This window comes from Salvelinus namaycush, chromosome 9 (genome assembly GCF_016432855.1).
Source record: "Salvelinus namaycush isolate Seneca chromosome 9, SaNama_1.0, whole genome shotgun sequence".
NCBI classification, from domain to species: Eukaryota; Metazoa; Chordata; class Actinopteri; order Salmoniformes; family Salmonidae; genus Salvelinus; species Salvelinus namaycush.
In genome coordinates, this window is record NC_052315.1 from 6704319 (window position 1) to 6727539 (window position 23221).

At 41.6% G+C, this 23221-nt stretch overlaps 1 protein-coding gene across 1 annotated transcript in view; it reads right to left on the reverse strand.

Annotated features, from left to right (window-relative positions):
• Positions 1-2735: 2735 nt before the first annotated feature.
• The window catches only part of LOC120053345 (ubiquitin carboxyl-terminal hydrolase 13-like), a 37699-nt gene continuing 17213 nt past the window's right edge, over positions 2736-23221 (reverse strand). Inside the window, exons 10-21 of the mRNA XM_039000467.1 lie at positions 22465-22558; positions 19915-20040; positions 17301-17454; positions 15764-15938; positions 15354-15442; positions 14229-14351; positions 11453-11476; positions 10131-10274; positions 7251-7420; positions 5182-5386; positions 3460-3544; positions 2736-3015 (exon numbers count right to left, since the gene is read on the reverse strand). Coding sequence (XP_038856395.1) covers positions 2919-3015; positions 3460-3544; positions 5182-5386; positions 7251-7420; positions 10131-10274; positions 11453-11476; positions 14229-14351; positions 15354-15442; positions 15764-15938; positions 17301-17454; positions 19915-20040; positions 22465-22558 — 1486 coding nt within the window. The 3' untranslated portion in view covers positions 2736-2918. The remainder of the gene's footprint in view (positions 3016-3459; positions 3545-5181; positions 5387-7250; positions 7421-10130; positions 10275-11452; positions 11477-14228; positions 14352-15353; positions 15443-15763; positions 15939-17300; positions 17455-19914; positions 20041-22464; positions 22559-23221) is intronic.

Here is a 23221-nt window from a genome sequence, read left to right on the forward strand (position 1 = left end):
GATTGGATAGTGCCACAGGTAAGTATTCTTTGATTGGCTAGTTCCCCAGGTAAGTATTATTTGATTGAATAGTGCCCCAGGTAAGTATTCTTTGATTGAATAGTACCCCAGGTAACAATTATTTGATTGGATAGTGCCACAGGTAAGTATTCTTTGATTGGCTAGTGCCCCAGGTAATTATTCTTAGAAAGAAAAAAAAATATGAGAGGGTTTTTGATATGTAACATTGCACTCCACTACCTTGTCGATATGTAACAAGCATACAATGAACTGTAGGCAACACTTTGTTTGTACAACTACGCCGGTCGACAGACTGTCTTTGATAGAGTGGCTGTATAGGCTCAGGAGAAGAAGACATCCTAGTGACTTCGGTGCATGAGCAGAGAGTCTTTGAGCAAATGGTGAATACAGTATCAATACATACACAAGGGTTGGTGACTATGCGTCAGTAAGGTCTTTGATATGTGATAGATTTGAGCATTAACGCTGAAGATAGGTTTTGGTTGCAGTGAGCACCATAAGGAATACATTCAGCACTGCAACACGTCTTAAAAGCACGAGAACGCATTCTGAAACAAGCGGTAGATCACAACCTACTGTACATGGTGTATTCTCAAGAGAAGAGATTCCATCCCAGTGCATATTGCTAGAATAATAACGTAACACAAGTTGGATGTGTTCAGATGCATACCATTCTGCATTTAAAAAGATGGTGGCGTATCGAATATGAATACGAAACACGGTAACATTTAAGGACTACCATAACGGGCAAAAGTTTACCTCATGAGTTAGTGTGTTGTCTGTCCTTCCACAATTAAAAAAAAATCAAATTAGGCGAGCAACCAAAGTGGATCTCCTTAGAATACTGTATACAAAATATTTGTAGATATTATGCAAAACTGGGGTGGGCCTTTTATCTAAAGGATATATTTTTTTAAATGCTGCATTGCTAGTCACCATGGCCAATCTGATCTGAGGAAAACGGCAATCCAAGGCATGTTTCCCTTATGTGTAGAATTATATGTGAAGCAACAACGGTATGAATGCAGTATGAGTAAATGGCAACATGGTCTGAGGGACACTTTGAAAATAAAACACATTCAGCCCATGGCTTTTACCACATTCAAGAGAAGCGAATACATCAGTTTGTGATATTTGAGCCAAGGTAGCTGCTATGCTAGTGCTCTATTTCTCTGTGAAAAGCAAGGATATAAAATAATCTGTCGAAAAGTGCTTTCAGATTTCAATAAAAACAACATTCTCCTGTTCTCGTGGGAAATTAAATGGACTTGACTCAACTTGATTCGTCCAATTGTTACCGTTTCTCCTCTGAAGCCCAGAAAAACCAGGATGTCATCTGCAAGTCAAAACCAGACAGATATGCGACTATTATGACACCATCATTACGTACATCGGACTCTCCAATAAGGATATTACATATTCATGGATTCCCATGTGTAAGTGTTCATCACAGACAAGAGCGTTTTTTGAAATGTGTTTCCTTATTCTGAAACTTGCTTATGCTGCCCATTTCTCTGCATTCAATGCCATTATGTTTCTATCCTGCATCGTTAAAGGAAAATATCACTAAGAAAACTGTTTTAGTATTAGTTTCATTAAGCCACATTTGATACATTCCCAAAATGTTTTGTATTTCCGCGATCAAGTTTTCAAGATCTAGATCTGTCAAAACACAGTATGATGCGTTTTTCATCATATGATTTGTCCTAACTAAAAACGTATCAACCCCTACAAAAATGTCCATTAATTATAATCCACACAATTCACATTTCCTGTTGCTACAGGATTATTTTCCTGCTGTGGTCAAATTAAGATCCTACATCTGTACATGCAAAGCTCCCAGCAGCATTGAGCAGCATTGTGATTTTTTTGTTGAGTTTCGTTTCAGAGCGCTTTAGTTCCTGGCAGTGATGCGTGACCACTTCAGGACCATGCTCCACGTTTATAAAACGTAGAACTTTATTAATAAAAATACTGCCACAGTAGCTGAAGGCATAGAAAATGAATAGCAAGATCTGATAGGCTAATACTATAAGTGTAGAGCACTCCAATAACAAACATTGCACACATCCCTCTGTACCGACAACGTAGACAAAATAACACGTTTCAATACACAAAAGCACATGATTTTCACAGTGACATACAAAAAAACAACAACATTGCTTTCCCTTTTTTTGACCACACTTGAGTATGGAAGCATTTTCCTGTTGCTCTTGAGTGACTTGGATGAGTTGAGTGGGTCCTCTCGTTTCATGGCTGGTCTGAGGTGTTTCCATGGTTTCCACTGATGTCATGGTTGTCCTCTGTTTTCCAGCCTGTAGTTCTCTAAGGTTGGAGGGTGGAGTGGAGGGGGTCCTAACAGCTAGACAGCTGACGGCCAAGGGGGGGGCTAGGTCTAGCAGCTAGACAGCTGACGGTCAAGGAGGGGGGGCTAGGTCTAGCAGCTAGACAGCTGACGGTCAAGGAGGGGGGCTAGGTCTAGCAGCTAGACAGCTGACGGTCAAGGAGGGGGGGCTAGGTCTAGCAGCTAGACAGCTGACGGTCAAGGAGGGGGGGCTAGGTCTAGCAGCTAGACAGCTGACGGTCAAGGAGGGGGGGCTAGGTCTAGCAGCTAGACAGCTGACGGTCAAGGAGGGGGGGCTAGGTCTAGCAGCTAGACAGCTGACGGTCAAGGAGGGGGGCTAGGTCTAGCAGCTAGACAGCTGACGGTCAAGGAGGGGGGGCTAGGTCTAGCAGCTAGATAGCTGACGGTCAAGGAGGGGGGGCTAGGTCTAGCAGCTAGACAGCTGACGGTCAAGGAGGGGGGGCTAGGTCTAGCAGCTAGACAGCTGACGGTCAAGGAGGGGGGGCTAGGTCTAGCAGCTAGACAGCTGACGGTCAAGGAGGGGGGGCTAGGTCTAGCAGCTAGACAGCCGACGGTAAAAGTAGATGTAGCCCAAGTCTTTTGGAGGCCTTTCTGACAAACACACTTTATGGTCATTGAAGATCACCCATCTGACGTAGGAGGGAGAATATAGCATAGGTAACACATTGTGTTAAAACCTCATCTTATACGTTTCGTTTCGTCTTGATTTCTACATGCCATATTGTAGATTACTGATGACAAAATTATCTAATCAGTCTCTTAGGACAGCGTTTCCAATCTGGTCTGTGAGGATCACTGGTCGATCAAAGATAATACTTGATTGACTCCAAATATAGCAAACGTGATTCAACTCGTCAACTAATGATCATGCCCTTGATTAGTTGAATCAGGAGTGCTAGTGTTGGAATAGATCAAATGTGATGGGCATTGCAACGGCTGGTGGTCCCAAAGGACTAGTTCGGAAAACAGTCCGTTTAAATCATTCATTTGAAATCCTTCGTTGTGAAAGAGATTGTGGTTTAAAATCATCTAGCAGAGATCAATGGAGAGTATGTAAACTGTGACAGACTTACCTTCCTTCCTTTTTGATATGACATACATAACGACCAGACATCGTGGACGCTCCCATGTGGCTGATGAAAGCAAAAAGCTCGTAACCTGTAAAACAGGAAGTCAAACCAATCAACTACAACTCCCTTGTCAACAGAACAGATGCATTTTGCCTACAGTATAGCCATAAGGAGTAGCTTGTAAAACTGGCTCATAAAACACAACTATCATTTTCAGCAACTATCTGATCCTATCTCTAGTATTATGGGATGTGTTTAATCCTCACCTGATCCTATCTCTAGTGTTATGGGATGTCTTTAATCCTCACCTGATCCTATCTCTAGTGTTATGGGATGTCTTTAATCCTCATCTGATCCTATCTCTAGTGTTATGGGATGTCTTTAATCCTCACCTGATCCTATCTCTAGTGTTATGGGATGTCTTTAATCCTCATCTGATCCTATCTCTAGTGTTATGGGATGTCTTTAATCCTCATCTGATCCTATCTCTAGTGTTATGGGATGTCTTTAATCCTCACCTGATCCTATCTCTAGTGTTATGGGATGTCTTTAATCCTCATCTGATCCTATCTCTAGTGTTATGGGATGTCTTTAATCCTCACCTGATCCTATCTCTAGTGTTATGGGATGTGTTTAATCCTCACCTGATCCTATCCCTAGTGTTATGAGATGTCTTTAATCCTCACCTGATCCTATCTCTAGTGTTCTGGGATGTGTTTAATCCTCACCTGATCCTATCTCTAGTGTTCTGGGATGTGTTTAATCCTCACCTGATCCTATCTCTAGTGTTCTGGGATGTATTTAATCCTCACCTGATCCTATCTCTAGTGTTCTGGGATGTGTTTAATCCTCACCTGATCCTATCTCTAGTGTTGTGGGATGTCTTTAATCCTCACCTGATCCTATCTCTAGTGTTATGGGATGTCTTTAATCCTCACCTGATCCTATCTCTAGTGTTCTGGGATGTGTTTAATCCTCACCTGATCCTATCTCTAGTGTTATGGGATGTGTTTAATCCTCACCTGATCCTATCTCTAGTGTTATGGGATGTGTTTAATCCTCACCTGATCCTATCTCTAGTGTTATGGGATGTCTTTAATCCTCACCTGATCCTATCTCTAGTGTTCTGGGATGTGTTTAATCCTCACCTGATCCTATCTCTAGTGTTCTGGGATATGTTTAATCCTCACCTGATCCTATCCCTAGTGTTATGGGATGTATTTAATCCTCACCTGATCCTATCTCTAGTGTTATGGGATGTCTTTCTTACCTTGAAAGCATGCAGATGGTAGTTGGAGAGACTGTGGTCCATGATTTCTATTTGCGAGTTCAAAATAAAAAATGCTGAGACCCTGCATAGCATGAGTCTCCTCAAACATGCTATGAATTTACATGTTCAGTTGAATTAAAATCGTAAACCCAAAATGTGATGAAAGAACAGTGCGCTTACCTTCCTTTTACAGAATGGTGTTAGAATGGAAGCGAAAGATTAGCGCTTCACAATTGGGGAAAGGCTGATTTTGTTCAGCAGGCAGTGAGAGAACATTCACTTTGTATTCAAAGCAGCTACATATATGTTAGATCCAGCTCCATCTGACACATCTCTATGTGTGGAACTCTTCTCCTTTTGTCATTGGGCTCATACTGGTTATGGACAGGACTTGGGGAGAGTGGGGCTGATCTTAGATCAGTGTATGAGGTCAGAGGTCATGCAGAGTCACTCACGTCCGGGTCCGTCTTTGATCCGGGGGCCCGAGGCATCCTGGTCTGGGGACAGCGTGGAGTGGCTGTTCGTGTTTGCGTTGGAGAAGGTGTTGTCGTTGGGCTCCATGATGTCAGACATGTCCAAAAGGTCGTCGCTAGCCTCCTCCTCCTCCTCCCTCTCCGGATGGGTGAAGATCCAGTCCAGAGCCCTCTCCAAGTTGTTGTTCTGAAACAACACATGTTATTTCACAGACCTATTTCAGCTGGTGTTTACTGGTAATAAGTAGTACTTGCTGGTATTGATAAACAATTCAACACAAATGACAACCAACTTGCTTGTTTCAAAGAAAATAAAAAGTCATAATTGGTACAAAAAAAAGGTTTCCAAAAGTGTTCTTCGACTAGCCCCATAGGAGAACCCTTTTTGGTTCCAGGTAGAACCCTTTTTGGTTCCGGGTAGAACTCTTTTGGGTTCCATGTAGAACCCTCTGTGTAAAGGGTTCTACCTGGAATCAAAAGGGTTCTACCTGTAACCAAACAGAGTTATTCAAAAGGTTATCCTATGGGGACAGCCGAAGAACCATATTAGGTTCTAGATAGCACCTTTTTTTCTAAGAGTGTATGCTAAATTGTCATGTAATTACCATTTTCATTACTGTATCTGATAATCAGTGGCCTTGTGTTATACAGTAGAATATAGTAGAATATGTTTTCCTGTCTCCCCTCAATCTTCTCTCAAAAAATGGACAATTGTGACTGGCATGCTTCACCAGTATGTAACAGGATTGACTGGCATGCTTCACCAGTATGTAACAGGATTGACTGGCATGCTTCACCAGTATGTAACAGGATTGACTGGCATGCTTCACCAGTATGTAACAGGATTGACAGTTACAAAACCAAAATGTAACAAGATTGGTGACATCAAAATAAATAATCCAACACCACTCTCATTCTCATTCTCCATGTATGGTCAATTCCCTCAATTAGCCTCAGCCTTTAATCCAAAATAGAGGCGTGATTCATTCACCACAGACGCCAGTGCTGAGAGCACATGGGGGGGGGGTCTGATGCTGCCTGCTTTTACTGGCCATGCCCAGACAGGCAGACAGGCAGACAGACAGGTCAGTGAGGTCGAACACTTCCTGCCTGCTCACTCGGATATTATGATACGATATTATTAGAAGACCCTCTGCTGTTTCACAGCCCTACTCCACTCACAAGGACCCTGGGCTTTTTTATGAGAAAAGTCTGGAAGGCAAGGGGTTTAGGGACGGTAAACAAGGAAATCAGGGGGTCTGTTTTATGCTGACAGGGCAGGTGACAAAAAGAAACAGAACCACTATAATGGAATTCTACTGGTATATATATCGTGGTGATATACAATTCATAACGTAATTGAATAAATTAGTTGTTTCCTGGCTTAAATGAAAAAAGGTACATTTAAGGAACACACAAGCAAACGCATCAAAATGACTGTGCTATAGTTGCACGTATGACATGCACCGATCTGACTCATAGAACTGAAAAGATGACAGCGCATAGCTAGACTCATTGCTCTATTTGTAAACAGAATGTAGAACAGGGATCTCGGAGCCACCAAGGACATGAAGGGGTTATTAAAATGGCTATCAGCCAACAAGCTGGCCAGTCAAGTTGTTTATAGCTCAGGGAGCAGGATTCTCAGGTTCTCCTGACTCCAGCACGGTTCGGTACTATAGAAAGCAACTCCCCATCATTCCTACAGCATATCAATGGCACTATTTCTGGCCATGATGTGTCTAAAATAGAAATAGCAAGGCCAGGATCAGATGGAGAAATAGAATATATTGGTTAAACAATGTGTGGGAAATTAAACTACCTAAAACATGATAAAGCCCTCCCTTTCAATTCTTTACATCTTTTGATACTGTTTATTGTCCATACTCCTGAATACAATACATTATGCCAACTCACATTTGAACAAGCTTCATTAAAAACGACCGAAGCACTACTGCCTACTGAATGCATCCTGGGCCAGGACAATATGTTTATGTGGTTTTCACCAGAGTGAGTGTGTGAGCAGCAGGAGAAGAAAGAGAGCCACTGACCGTGGTTTTGAGGGCTTGGACGGTGTGGCGGCGGGGGAAGCCCATGGACGTGAGGATGGCGATGCTCTCCTCCGGAGGCTGGTTGTCCAGGGGGGTGGCAGCCAGGCCCAGGCTGGCCATGGAGGGGCCTGGCTCCATGAAGGAAGGCAGGGCCAGGGGCTCAGCAAAGTCTGGAGAAGAGGACAGAGAGAGAGAGGTCAATGAGTGTCGGATTTGGTAAAAAAATTGGTAATTGCTCATTTGGTACGTCAGGCTTATTTTTCTTTGAATATAGGTTTCGCAATGGTTAGGATGTTTTATGAATAAACTTGTATAGGTGGACTTACGTGGCATTTCTGCAACTTTTATTAAAAACGACTACATATCAGAGTTGTGTCTGTTGTTCACAGGCTCATCTGACCTCTCATTGGCTAGAATGGTCCCACCTGACCTCGCCTCCTTCCGCCGACCTTCCATCTATAGATCATCTTTGATCCTAATAAGTAAATCGCCTATTCAAACAAAGGCCAAATCAGGAAGAGCACCCTGGTCGATCAGTTAAAAGGACTGTTGATATGATTATAACAGAAATAACACAGGGTACAGAAAAAGGTGGAGGAGGAGAGTTTACAGTCAGAAAACGACTGCGCCAGTAAATCTCGGAGAACATTAATACTGAGGTCATAATAATGCCGGATATCAGGCTGGCTGATGCCTCATGCATATTCAAAAGCAATTCGACACAAGCAGTTAAGGATATAGGACTAAAACAGTTAACGATTTAAGAAGGGGGAAGAAAGAAAAAAACAAACAGGTGGCAGCTTTAAAAAGTTACAATACAACACCGTCTTTGCAAGATGTCAGTTCTCTATAAACATGTTATACCCTAGTTTGAACCAGTTGAGGCCCAATTAATTTACATAGTTATCACACACCTATGCAAGTTGACTGTGTGCTCTCAACCACATACATATAAATAGACCATTATTAAACAAACCCACAAACACGTGTACATTCCCACACGTGTACTGTGCATGCATAAACACACTCAAAATGTATAATATTTTGAAGGAAAATCATCGTGTCTTGTAAATATGTCTCTGGCATGTTCCTGTGGAAAGCATTTTTAATTTAGAATTTCTTCAAAACAGAATGTCAATTAGCAGAACTTAAACAAACAAATGGACACAGCTACGCACACACAAGTAATGAAGCCTGAAAAAACAGGCACTGAATGTTGTGTTTTTCTGTCTTAAGGTAACCCCTTGTTTTACCAAAGGATAACTTGTTATTTACTTGAACAGTGTCATTTCACGACTTGAGGATTGCTAATTAAGGTGTCATTTATGTGAGAAAGGTTGTCGTTGCTGTGACAGGCCCATGGTAATGCGACATTCACAGCTAGGTGGGGAAACCTAACTAGTCGCAGGAATATTAATTTACCCCATCATACAAATCCGGAGGGAACTATTTAGTCATCTTTTGACAGCTTTCTGGGAATTGGTGTAATGTAATGAGGAAGGGACAAACTAGTCACACAAAAGTGTCATCAGGAAGTAAATATGAAAATAGGAATTTAAGTCATGGATAGCTTTTTTAATATATATATATATCATTTTTTTTCAACCCACTTCAAAAACAAAATGTTAGGTGAATAAGCATGTTTAATCTCTGTCTGTTTTCTCCCCCGAAATCAAAGGTTAACCTCCCCTTTAAGACCTCACAGGTTTAAAACAACTTATCAAATCCTAAAATATGCTTTCATGATCAACAGTAAGTATACCTGGCAGAGTAGGGATGAACTATCCATTATTAGAAGTAACAAAAGAGACAAAACACCTTGTTGGCGTTTTGTCTCTTTTGTTACTTCCAATAATGGATAGTTCATCCCTGGTCCAATAATATCTCTCCATGCTAAACAAGGAAGTAAAGGAAGTGAGAGTTGTGATAGGTCAAACAGCTCGAGGAGTGTGTTGGTAAACAACTATCACCCCAGCTTTCATTACCGTTGCGCCTGCTTGGAATAAAATGGACATTTCTTCTCTTCCGACTGTCTATGTCAAGTTTCCAAAACTTGTGTCCTTTTGTCTTGTGACCTATTCATCTTACTTTTAAGCAGAATACAATTACCTGAGCGCTTTAGTATTGGACATTAAAACAATCTCTTTACATTGTTTGTATAAGCAACAAATAGAGTTACAGCATGTAGTTATGAATTACCCATGGAGAATTCTACAACGATATTAGTCCTTAAGGAGCCAGAGCATCAGGGTGACAAAGTATTCCCACGCACGCACAATCCCTCTGGCACACTGGCCTGTCTCCTGCTCTGACGCACGCACGCACGCACGCACGCACAATCTGTTTATATACCCTACATTACTCATCTCATATGTATAGACTGTACTCTATACCATCTACTGCATCTTGCCTATGCCGTTCTGTACCATCACTCATTCATATATCTTTATGTACATATTCTTTATCCCTTTACACTTGTGTGTGTATAAGGTAGTGGTTGTGGAATTGTTAGGTTAGATTACTCGTTGGTTATTACTGCATTGTCGGAACTAGAAGCACAAGCATTTCGCTACACTCGCATTAACATCTGCTAACCATGTGTATGTGACAAATAAAATTTGATTTGATTTGACAATCCCTCTGGCACACTGGCCTGTCTCCTGCTCTGACGCACACACGCACACACACACACACACACACACACACACAATCCCTCTGGCACACTGGCCTGTCTCCTGCTCTGACACACATGTAATTTCAGTGATGTTTCAGTGCGTGCACTGCACACGCCCACCATACTCAGAAGAGGCTGGGGAATCGGGCTAGATTAACATCCATGTGATACGATCTGTCTGTGTGTGATGGTCTCCTAGCTCTTACCAGGCTCCTCCATGTGGGCTATGATCCAGTTGAAGGCCATTTCAGGGCCCATGTTCCCTGTGTAGTAAACGGCCTTCCGACAGGCCTCCAGAGGGAAGCCCATCTCCGCCAGCTGCATAGCCGCCGACTCATCTATATCTGGGGCTGAGGACAATAAAAAAGCAACCACTATCTTAGCCAGAGCTTATTAATCAAAAACTCCCTGACAACAAACAACCTGCTCCACAAAAAAAGTTGTATTTTTTGCGAGTAGGCAAGTTACGAGGAGGTTGCATCAGCTGTTGGGTTTGCGTCGTCAAGCTTATATCATCATTACTACAGAACTCAGAATAACAGTTGTTCCCTTATATCGTCATTACTGCAGAACTCAGAATAACAGTTGTTCCCTTATATCGTCATTACTACAGAACTCAGAATTACAGTTGTTCCCTTATATCGTCATTACTACAGAACTCAGAATTACAGTTGTTCCCTTATATCGTCATTACTACAGAACTCAGAATTACAGTTGTTCCCTTATATCGTCATTACTACAGAACTCAGAATTACAGTTGTTCCCTTATATCGTCATTATTACAGAACTCAGAATTACAGTTGTTCCCTTATATCGTCATTACTACAGAACTCAGAATTACAGTTGTTCCCTTATATCGTCATTACTACAGAACTCAGAATTACAGTTGTTCCCTTATATCGTCATTACTGCAGAACTCAGAATTACAGTTGTTCCCTTATATCGTCATTACTGCAGAACTCAGAATAACAGTTATTCCCTTATATCGTCATTACTACAGAACTCAGAATAACAGTTATTCCCTTATATCGTCATTACTACAGAACTCAGAATTACAGTTGTTCCCTTATATCGTCATTACTACAGAACTCAGAATTACAGTTGTTCCCTTATATCGTCATTATTACAGAACTCAGAATTACAGTTGTTCCCTTATATCGTCATTACTACAGAACTCAGAATTACAGTTGTTCCCTTATATCGTCATTACTACAGAACTCAGAATTACAGTTGTTCCCTTATATCGTCATTACTGCAGAACTCAGAATTACAGTTGTTCCCTTATATCGTCATTACTGCAGAACTCAGAATTACAGTTGTTCCCTTATATCGTCATTACTGCAGAACTCAGAATAACAGTTATTCCCTTATATCGTCATTACTACAGAACTCAGAATTACAGTTGTTCCCTTATATCGTCATTACTGCAGAACTCAGAATAACAGTTATTCCCTAGTTGTAAATCTTTGTTGGGGTTAGATACTATATATATATATATATATATATAAGGGTATGATAGAATACTTACAATCTGAGGAGTTCATTGAGTCATCTGAAAAGTAAAGTGAAGAAGAAGTGATTATTTTCAAGGTACAACATAAATATGTATTTTTGACTAGCTAAATCCAACAGTGTAGATACAGCATCAAACCTATTAGATTAATTCTCTCAATATGTGGTTAGGGGGAGAAAAAAAATCTAACATGGACCTAAACAGCATCCTTACAATTCAGGTCACACTTCAGTTTTAATAACAAATGTTGTTCCACTGAAAACAAGTATTGACTATTATAGCTCAAAGGCAGTAAACTTATTTGTACTGGGTTTTTTTTCTATTAAAAACTGATGTACCGTATGGTAAATCAATGTTAAATCCGTAAAGCCAATTGATGGGAAATGATGCATTTCAAGGTTTAAAACAAGAAACTCGCAAATCAATCAGAAGTCCTTAGGCGTTGTCCCGATACAGAAATGTAATGAATATCTATTGCTACAGGTCCAGGGACATGGGCTGGTGTTTAATATATGATTTTTGAAGCTGCTCTGACAAAGGCTACATAAATCCCAAAAGCCTTATAAACAACATTGTGAATCACTATTTGCATTATGTAGGTAGGACGGTCGGAACCCTCCCTCAAAGATAGGATATAAGATAGTCAAGAAAACAAATCTCCAACTGCTTTGTTAAGTTTTCAGCAACAGTCCATAAGACGAGATCTCATATGAAAGTTTTCAAAAATCACTCCACTGAAAACCACCGAGGGTCCCCTTGGGCATTACCCCCAAAAAGCAACACTTTAGGTAGGGGGAAGACAATCATTTGGTTATACTCGTTTGTTGAAATAAAAGAGTTTTAACTTTTAAAACCTGTCACAGTTTAAAATCAGTTGAGCTGACAGTTTTAAGTCATCAATCTAGCAAGAGGGCAATATTTTATGAATGTAATAGTGTCCTCCCTCTAGAAAGCTATGACCTTTGGCTTTCACCTGGAATTGTTTATTTATGTCTGAGAAAACAACTTTTCAACCCATATGATCTAGTACACAAGAAAAGTATAATAAAATATATACAAATATGATGTTATGATAAAAAAATAAAAAAACATTGTTAATGAATAAGCTTTTTCATTCTTTATAATATGTCCATATATAGTTAAAATCTGTTTTAGGAACATCTACCCAAGATATTTCACCTTCAGGTCGTCAGGAGGACCATGCCTCAGGACGACCTGACATGATGACTCCTTACTGTCCCCAGTCCACCTGGCCGTGCTGCTGCTCCAGTTTCAACTGTTCTGCCTGCGGCTATGGAACCCTGACCTGTTCACCGGACGTGCTACCTGTCCCAGACCTGCTGTTTTCAACTCTCTAGAGACCGCAGGAGCGGTAGAGATACTCTTAATGACCGGCTATGAAAAGCCAACTGACATTTACTTCTGAGGTGCTGCACCCTCGACAACTACTGTGATTATTATTATTTGACCATGCTGGTCATTTATGAACATTTGAACATCTTGGCCATGTTCTGTTATAATCTCCACCCGGCACAGCCAGAAGAGGACTGACCACCCCTCATAGCCTGGTTCCTCTCTAGGTTTCTTCCTAGGTTTTGGTCTTTCTAGGGAGTTTTTCCTAGCCACCGTGCTTCTACACCTGCATTGCTTGCTGTTTGGGGTTTTAGGCTGGGTTTCTGTACAGCACTTTGAGATATCAGCTGATGTACGAAGGGCTATATAAATAAATTTGATTTGATTTATTACTTTCCCAAACATATAATGACATTAGTGATGGTCAAAATCTGTTACGTTTGTGAACGTCTAAATCAACAGCGTGCCGTCCTGTAGGTGAGAAAGGCTATGTAAAGGGATCCATTTTGTCGTTCTGAGCATATGCAATGTGTCTGCCTCCGACGTAAAACAAAATGTTTGACTTCCACACAAAATGACTTTGTTATTTTAGGTTTAAGGAAGTGTGTAGGTCAGATTCTTTAATCGTAGAGCTATGAAAGTTGTGTATTTAGATCTGCCTGCTCGAGACAAATTCAGCAATTGCTTTGCCATGTCTGTGCCGTAAAGCGTTCAAGCTGGATAGATGTTTTTATAATGACCGCCCATTTGACGTAACGTTGCAGTGAAGTGATATAAATGGAGGTAATGATGCAGCTGACCACCAGAGGGAGGAAAATACAAGTTTATTCGACAGAGGGTGTTTACCAGGTCCTAGCAAGGTCTGGATGGCTGTCTTCTGACTTATAAAACGGTGGGAAATCAATAAAATAAGGCATGTAAACAAATTGATATTTTTCTAAGTAATTCTAGAGCCTGATGTCGGGGACTTTCAGCTTAAGAGATTTTCAACGAGGTTGAGGCGTCTTCAACAAGACAGCCATTGCATCAACAGAGCACTACAGAGATATTTATTGCTTGCCTGGAGCACATTTCAAGTGTTTTGGGGTTTAAGACTGTACAGCACATAATGTGCCTGGTACCTGCTAAAATATTAACAGTGCACCGTTGCTAAATCCATCCAAAACAACCGACTCTGAAGGAAGAATGGAGATAAAGATCACAAAGAGAGTAGACGGGCATACTGAGCACATCAACTACAAACAGTCTCACATTTAGGGGGAAGAGAGGAGGGGAAAACGGATAGTTAACATCCCAGGACCCCAAGTGGCTGGTGAGACGGATGACAACGTGTGACAGATTTAGCTTGCCCAAAAAAACAGCTTTCCTTTAGGACCAAGACCATTGGTCAGAAAGTCAAGACCTGCTTCCACCCGGCACACCTGAAAGTGACCCTTACCTCTGGTGTCTTCAGGCAGGACGATGGGGGGGGTGAGGTCAGGGAGCTCTTCCTCTCCTGCCTGCAGCCCTGTGCCCCGGAGTCGAGACAGATCCAGGAAGTCTGGTACGTCTATGGACAGATCTGTGGAACAACAGTAGGTCAGAGGTCAAACACAACTAGAATGTGTTCATAAGGCACCAAACGGACAAACAGGGGAGGACTACCGGAATTTGTCCAATAATCAATGCTCATTTTAGTTCTCTGTTGCAAAACGTTTTTGGTTGTGTGTCCATATAAATGTAACACAGAGATTTTACTACAGAATGGACTGGAAGAGGAGAAAATCAGACCGGAGAGGACTTGGGCATGAAGATTCCAGCGAATTACACATGATCAAACTGATAGCTTTCATGTTCACCACTAGAGCCACAGTACCAAACACAAGATGTAGTGTATCAGTATCAGAGAACATAGGTGGGTGTTAAAGGCATATTCCATCTGTTGTGTACAGGTAGCCCTGCACCACGGCACTCAGCTTCATATTAAACACATGGAAACATCACAAGATCAAGAGCCACAAAACTCAAAGAAACCAGACTTGTTTAATACTTCAGTCGACTAAGATGAAAACCAGACAAAAAACAGGTCTCAATTGTCAATGGCACGATGCAAGAGTAACCTCCTGCATATAAATAGTTAACCTTCCTCAATCCTTTGCATTTTAATTTGGGAGTACTTAAAAACACAGGTAGAGCAAGAGCTTAGATAACCGCTTTTTCTCAGGGCAGTGCATCGTCTTTTAGCCTGGATCCAAACTAAATAGTTCTGTTTTACTTAATGAAATCAGTCTTCAGTTCAGTTTGGATCCAGACTGTCTTTGTCTGTGTCCTCAGTGGACCTCAGAGAAACACTGTGTGACAGCGCCCTCTGCTGGGGATCCACAGAACTTACTTAATAATACGCTACAAGGAGAGAGTGTATTCTAGGCCTTCAATGAAAAAAACATAAAATCCCTTAATATAATTTCACAATGCGGGTAGCCACAAAAGTTGAACATAAATCAGCATCCTCTTGGTACTAGTGAAAATCGTAGATGCAGACAAGACAAACCATTTGTGGAGAGACATCAGTTCTCTTACTCACCTAATTTCTTTGGAACCCAGTCAACCCCAAATGTGAATTTCTTAATCTGCACTACCAGATACTCTGGGAAGGAGGCGAAACGAGAAGTCCTGGAAAGAGGAGAATAGTATAGAAAAATGTATTAAAGACGAAATATCTTTCACAAATGTACAAGATTTAAAAACTTAAATGGTAAATGTCCCCCTAGTTTACATACTATGTACCAATATATCAGCTTTAATACTGCAGATAGATTGTGGCTTCTATCAATGTAATTGTCTGCATGTTACAGTGCAAAATAACTTGCAGGTGCAGGGTACAAAAAGCAAAGGCATGAAATAAATATCCCCACACACTGCTGAAACAGGAAATGTTCAATAGTGTGAGGCATTGACCTTTCTTCAAGGCCTTAGACCAGGACCTTTGCTTACTTGACTCCAGCTGACTTGGCCTGCAGTGCTGAGCTCCAGAAGTCGGGGACGTTCTCTGGCTCTGTGAAGGCCTGCAGGCACGCTGTGAAGGGGATCCGGGCCCTCACAGGCTCTGGAGGGGCTCTCATGTTCTCCTCTGCCTCTCTTCGCTTGGCCTCATACGCTATCAGCTCCTCTGTCACACAAACACAAAGCTATTTAACACACCCTCCTGAAATGCTGTTGTTGTCGGCAGACTCAGGTGATTGGAGTTTAGTGATTGTAGTCTAAGACCAAAAGGCTCCTTAACAGCTTCTACCCCCAAGCCATAAGACTGCTGAACAATTAATCAAATGGCCACCCGGACTATTTACATTGATCCCCCCCCCCCTTTGTTTTTACACTGCTGCTACTCACTGTTTATTATCTATGCATAGTCACTTCACCCCTACCTACATGTACAAATTACCTCGACTGACCTGTACCCCCACACATTGTCTCGGTTCCGGTATCCCCAGTATATAGCCTTGTTATTGTTAATTATTGTGTTATTTTACAAATTTAACTTTCGTATATTTAGTAAATATTTTCTTAACTCTATTTCTTGAACTACATTGTTGGTTAAAACCTCTACAGGATTGGTGTGTCCCCCACGGGACGGTTGAGCTAACGTAGGCTAATGTGATTAGCATAAGGTTGTAAGTAACAAAAACAATTCACAGGACATAGTCATATCTGATATGCGCAGAAAGCTTAAATTCTTGTTAATCTAACTGCACTGTCCAATTCACAGTAGGTATTACAGTGAAAGCATAACGTGCTATTGTTTGACGAGAGTGCACAATTATCAACTTGAAAATGTATTAATAAACCAATTAGGCACATCTGGGCAGTCTTGATACAACATTTTGAACATAAATGCAGTGGTTCATTGGATCAGTCTAAAACTTTGCACATACACTGCTGCCATCTAGTGGCCAAAATCTAAATTGTGCCTAGATTCCTAAATCATATATAGGCCTTTCTCTTGCATTTCAAAGATGAGAAAAAAAGCATGTTTTTTTCTTTGTATTATCTTTTACCAGATCTAATGCGTTATATTCTTCTACATTAATTTCACATTTCCACAAACTTCAAAGTGTTTCCTTTCAAATGGTATGAAGATTATGCATTTCCTTGCTTCAGATCCTGAGCTACAGGCAGTTAGATTTGGGTGTCATTTTAGGCGAGAATTGAAGTTTGAAGTTTTAAGGGCTTGTAAGTAAGCATTTCACGGTAAGGTGAACCAGCTACACCTGTTGTATTCGGCGCATGTGACAAATAAAATTAGATTTTTATATAGAAGATCTTGAAATGCCTTTGTTTCCTAACAGTGAGGTATCAGTTATGTGTAAGAATCTATACTACGCAGTATTGAGCATTTAAAAACACAAACACCCACCCCACTTTTGCATTCCGAGATATCGATCCTCCATGCCATTTGAAGAGGAGGGCCGTGGGGGAGCCAGCAGCCCTGCTGGTTCTCATGGGGCCGGGCCAGCTGCCGGTGGGACCTTACCTCTGTTGGAGGCAGCCTCCATGGGGGCCGGGAGCTGCATCAGGTAGTCCACCTTCTGGTTGTAGCACACCTTCTGCGTCTGGCAGCACTGCACACGCTCCTCCACCAGGTAGCGGAAGACATCGCTGGGGTTCTCTGAGCCAGCACTGTTTCTCTGGAGAGAGGAAGGAGAGAGAGAGAGAGAGAGAGACAGAGAAAGGAGAGCGAGCGAGCAAGAGGAAGGAGAGAGAGAGAGCGAGCGAGGAAGGAGAGAGAGAGCGAGCGAGAGGAAGGAGAGAGAGAGCGAGGGGAAGGAAGGAGAGAGCGAGGGCAAGGAAGGAGAGAGAGGGAGGGGAAGGAAGGAGAGAGAGAGCGAGGGGAAGGAAGGAGAGAGAGCAAGGGGAAGGAGAGAGAGAGCGAGGGGAAGGAGAGAGAGAGAGAGAGAGAGAGAGAGAGAGAGAGAGAGAGAGAGAGAGAGAGAGAGAGAGAATATACTGGATATTTTATTCCTCAATCTATGCTATTGAATTTCCAGTTTAAAAAGGGTTTGGAAATGTAACTGTTTCCATTGCATTTGAACATCAGGAGAATATTGGGACTTTCATTAATTGCATGTATGTTTGAACAGTAACAATATGCATCAACATTCCCCAATTATTACAAGAGGAACCATGCCAAGCTTTCTTTATTTTATTTCATCTTTATTTAACCAGGGAGGCCAGTTGAGAACTAGTTCTCATTTACAACTGCGACCTGGCCAACAACAACAACACAGAGTTACACGTGGGATAAACAAAAGTACAGGTAATAACACAATAGAAAAATCTATATACAGTGTGTGCAAATGAAGTAAGGAGGTAAGGCAATAAATAGGCCATAGTAGCGAAGTAATTACAATTTAGCAAATTAACACTGGAGTGATAGATGTGCAGATGCTGATGTGCAAGTAGAAATACTGGTGTACAGATTACTGTACAATTACACACAGTTAAAACGTAAACTCCTGAAGAAAGACAGAGGGAAACACATCAAACTGAAACAGAAAGAGGTAATCGGCTGTTTACTGGGGACTAAAATGTGTTTGTTGTTTTATTTTGAGGACTCATGGGGCAATGGGTCTTGAATTAAACCATTTGACTCGTATTGGGTGTCACAGCAGCAGCTTTTCTATTCTAATAAGTTACAGAAATACTCAGGTTCTAATTTTACTCCCAACACCATTGAAGTATTCCAGCAGGCTGTCTGGCAGGCAGATCCAGGGCTAAACATGCTGATGGAAGGTTACTGTAAGACTCAGCCTTTTTTTTTTTTCTTTTTTTTTTTTTTACATGTTTTTAAATGTAACCTTTATTTAACTAGGCAAGTCAGTTAAGAACTCATTCTTATTTACAATGACGGCCCACACCGGCCAAACCCGGACGACGCTGGGCCAATTGTGCGCCGCCCTATGGGACTCCCAATCACGGCCGGTTGTGATACAGCCTGGAATCAAACCAGGGACTGTAATGACGCCTCTTGAACTGAGATGCAGCGCCTTAGACCGCTGCGCCACTCGGGTATCTCTGTCCAACCGACTCAGTTCCTCCACGCAGGTTAAGAACAGCTGAATATCACCACACATTATACAACTCTATTAACATTCATGGAAGAAACGTCTGATCGTAAAAAGGTATTCTGAAGCTGAGAGAAAACGGTTGATGTTTTACTTATATTAACATGAAGTAGGCTTGTTAGCTCCTGTTTAGCATCTTACTTAACATGACCTTCCTGCTCCATGTTTAAAAAAATCTGTTATTCAGAACATCGCCACAAATGACTAAAACATCAACGATACATAGTAAGTCTAGTAAGATAATTTTGGATCAATTGTTTTGTTGTGTCAAGGACAAGAGCAGAGAAAGTGGCAGGTTTCGAGTATAAGTGTGGACAACAAGCAAAACAGGAAGCATTATCAGGCCTGTGTAACCGATAGAGGCGGTCTAAATTGAACCTGGTTAAGAAAGTCACTTCAGAGCACAAGTGTGTCTGCCGGCCGAGGGGACAGGGTCCCCTCCCTCCTCCCCTCCCCCAAGACCCCAGATTGACCACGCGTGACAAGAGTCAGAGGCGCATCGACATGGTCAGGAAAATGCTTTGCAGTAGCCATTTCATGAAAGCAGTTTTACTTTGGCCATTGTCATTATTGAAAAACAATGTACAAATAAACTCTGTATAAACTGAAAAGCCAGTACACTCTGTATAATCTGTAGTGCAGATTCTGTACAAACTGAAAAGACAGTACACTATGTATAATCTGTAGTGCAGATTCTGTACAAACTGAAAAGACAGTACACTATGTATAATCTGTAGTGCAGATTCTGTACAAACTGAAAAGACAGTACACTATGTATAATCTGTAGTGCAGATTCTGTACAAACTGAAAAGCCAGTACACTCTGTAAAATCTGTACAAGCTGAAAAGCCAGTGCCGATTGATACAATTGACAGTTATGAGCCTTTTGTTGAACACCAGTGAATTTGTTTGCCAATTGCTGTACCTCTGCAACAATGGTAATACTGTATACACCACTACATGCCTTTTAGAGTAGTTTAACTCACTACTACCTATAGATATGAAGCCATACACATATACACACCTCGACCAGGTTGATGAGGTGCAGGAAGAACTCGTGTGCGTCTTGCTGTCTGTTGGAGGAGAACTCGGGGTGGCCCTTGCTGACCATGGCTTTGAACATCTTGGGAGAGATGCCCTTCGACTGGTGCTGCAATGAGATACCAAGTACAACTTGTCTATTTCTGTGGTTATGAGAGCGGTGACAACAGTGTAATGTCTAATCGGTGCTGTACCTAAACCCACTGACAGCCCTACAGCCACAGTGCATAATGAGGCACTGGGCACAATGAAGCATACTGGCAGTAACCCTGAAGATCCTTTACCCACAAAACAAACATGCATACTGGCAGTAACTCTCCAGATACTTTACCCACAAAACAAACATGCATACTGGCAGTAACTCTCCAGATCCTTAACCCACAAAACAAACATGCATACTGGCAGTAACTCTCCAGATCCTTTACCCACAAAACAAACATGCATACTGGCAGTAACTCTCCAGATACTTAACCCACAAAACAAACATGCATACTGGCAGTAACTCTCCAGATACTTAACCCACAAAACAAACATGCATACTGGCAGTAACTCTCCAGATACTTAACCCACAAAACAAACATGCATACTGGCAGTAACTCTCCAGATACTTAACCCACAAAACAAACATGCATACTGGCAGTAACTCTCCAGATCCTTTACCCACAAAACAAACATGCATACTGGCAGTAGGCAGTAACTCTCCAGATCCTTTACCCACAAAACAAACATGCATACTGGCAGTAGGCAGTAACTCTCCAGATCCTTTACCCACAAAACAAACATGCATACTGGCAGTAACTCTCCAGATCCTTTACCCACAAAACAAACATGCATACTGGCAGTAACTCTCCAGATCCTTTACCCACAAAACAAACATGCATACTGGCAGTAACTCTCCAGATACTTTACCCACAAAACAAACATGCATACTGGCAGTAACTCTCCAGATCCTTTACCCACAAAACAAACATGCATACTGGCAGTAACTCTCCAGATCCTTTACCCACAAAACAAACATGCATACTGGCAGTAACTCTCCAGATCCTTAACCCACAAAACAAACATGCATACTGGCAGTAACTCTCCAGATCCTTTACCCACAAAACAAACATGCATACTGGCAGTAACTCTCCAGATCCTTAACCCACAAAACAAACATGCATACTGGCAGTAACTCTCCAGATCCTTTACCCACAAAACAAACATGCATACTGGCAGTAACTCTCCAGATCCTTAACCCACAAAACAAACATGCATACTGGCAGTAACTCTCCAGATCCTTTACCCACAAAACAAACATGCATACTGGCAGTAACTCTCCAGATCCTTAACCCACAAAACAAACATGCATACTGGCAGTAACTCTCCAGATCCTTTACCCACAAAACAAACATGCATACTGGCAGTAACTCTCCAGATCCTTAACCCACAAAACAAACATGCATACTGGCAGTAACTCTCCAGATCCTTTACCCACAAAACAAACATGCATACTGGCAGTAACTCTCCAGATCCTTAACCCACAAAACAAACATGCATACTGGCAGTAACTCTCCAGATCCTTACCCCACAAAACAAACATGCATACTGGCAGTAACTCTCCAGATCCTTAACCCACAAAACAAACATGCATACTGGCAGTAACTCTCCAGATCCTTTACCCACAAAACAAACATGCATACTGGCAGTAACTCTCCAGATCCTTAACCCACAAAACAAACATGCAATCTGCAGGAAATCCAGAGGGTCTTTACATGGCAGTGTTTAGATGAATCAGACATCGCACAACAGTTGGTGCTGTAGTGTAGTCCCTGTATGTCTGTAATCTGTATACTAAATACTTCAAGATTCAGGACTGTATCGTACAGATTGGATTAGCAACAATTCCCACTGCTCATGTAAGACAAGTTGATATGCAGCAGATAGCTATCTATGCAGTGAATAATGCCAAAATGGCACTACATTTGTTACATGAACACAATTGGGTTGTTATTGCAGCATGTATGGGGCATCTAAGACAATCAAATCTCAAAACGTTAGCTTCAGTTTATACTATAAATAGAAAATACAATGTCCACGTTAATGGAAGTAGTTATACTCCTAAGAGTTACAACCTAAAAATAATTTGGGAAAAAATATTGAAGACATGCAACACACCCCTTTAAATGTCAAAACTACATGGTACTCAAAATATGAGCAACAATGAATATTGCCACAGAGAATTCATATTTCTACAAGTCCCCTCCCCACCCCTCCCTTCCATTCTCCAGGCAACGGTGTTCCACGCAGCTGTCTGGGTGTGTCCAAACCTGGCCCTAACCTGAATGCAGACTCCTCATTATATTACACTTGCATTACTAGATGAAAATCTAGCAGCTGAATAACGAATGGAGAAGAACAGTACAGAAAAGTACTTGTCCACAGCTCTTTCCCTTGCTTATCTGGCAACACAAAAACAAATATGTTCTGATCTCCCAAGTTGCCAGTTTGTAATTTTTCCCAGATAAGGAGCTGGACATGCCCAGTCTAATACCTTGTATTCTTCTCTCATCACCTGTTCAATGAGCTCGGATTTCATTGGTGGTTTGGAGTACAGGCCTGAGAGAAGTCCGTGGCCCAGTTTAGCCCTGGAGGACAAACAAAAACAAAAGGACACCAATGTAACTAGTGACAAACTTGGCTAACCCATGGTGCCTGTCCTAATGCACAAGAAAGCATTGTAATAGCTGTTAAAACTTGGCTAAGAACAAAAGCTCTTTGCCAACACCGTCTCCACCATCAACACACACAAAAGGAAAGCAATAAAATGATTGACCAACCAAAACACACATGACCTATATTACACATGCTTGCAGTGTAACGGCTACTCTAACTACTAACAGCTGCTAAGAACAAAATCGATTGGGCAACACCAGTGGTAAACAACTTCCTGATTTATGAGACGATCTGCATCAGATTAACATGGTGAAGGTCATTAACACGATCACGTTAACGCTGTAGCATTAAGACTTCCCTTCACTGGAACTAAGGGAAATAGCCTGAACCATGAAACACCCCAAAAATACCATTATTCCACCAAACTTTACAGTTGCCAATATGCATTGGGGCAGGTAGAGTTCTCCTGGCATCCGCCAAACCCAGATTTGTCCGTCGGACTGCCAGATGGTGAAGCATGATTTACAGTATCACTCCAGAGAACACGTGTCCACTGCACCAGATGAAAACGGCGGCCAGCTTTACACCACTCCAGCCAACGCTTGGCATTGTGTATGGTGATCTTAGGAGGCTTG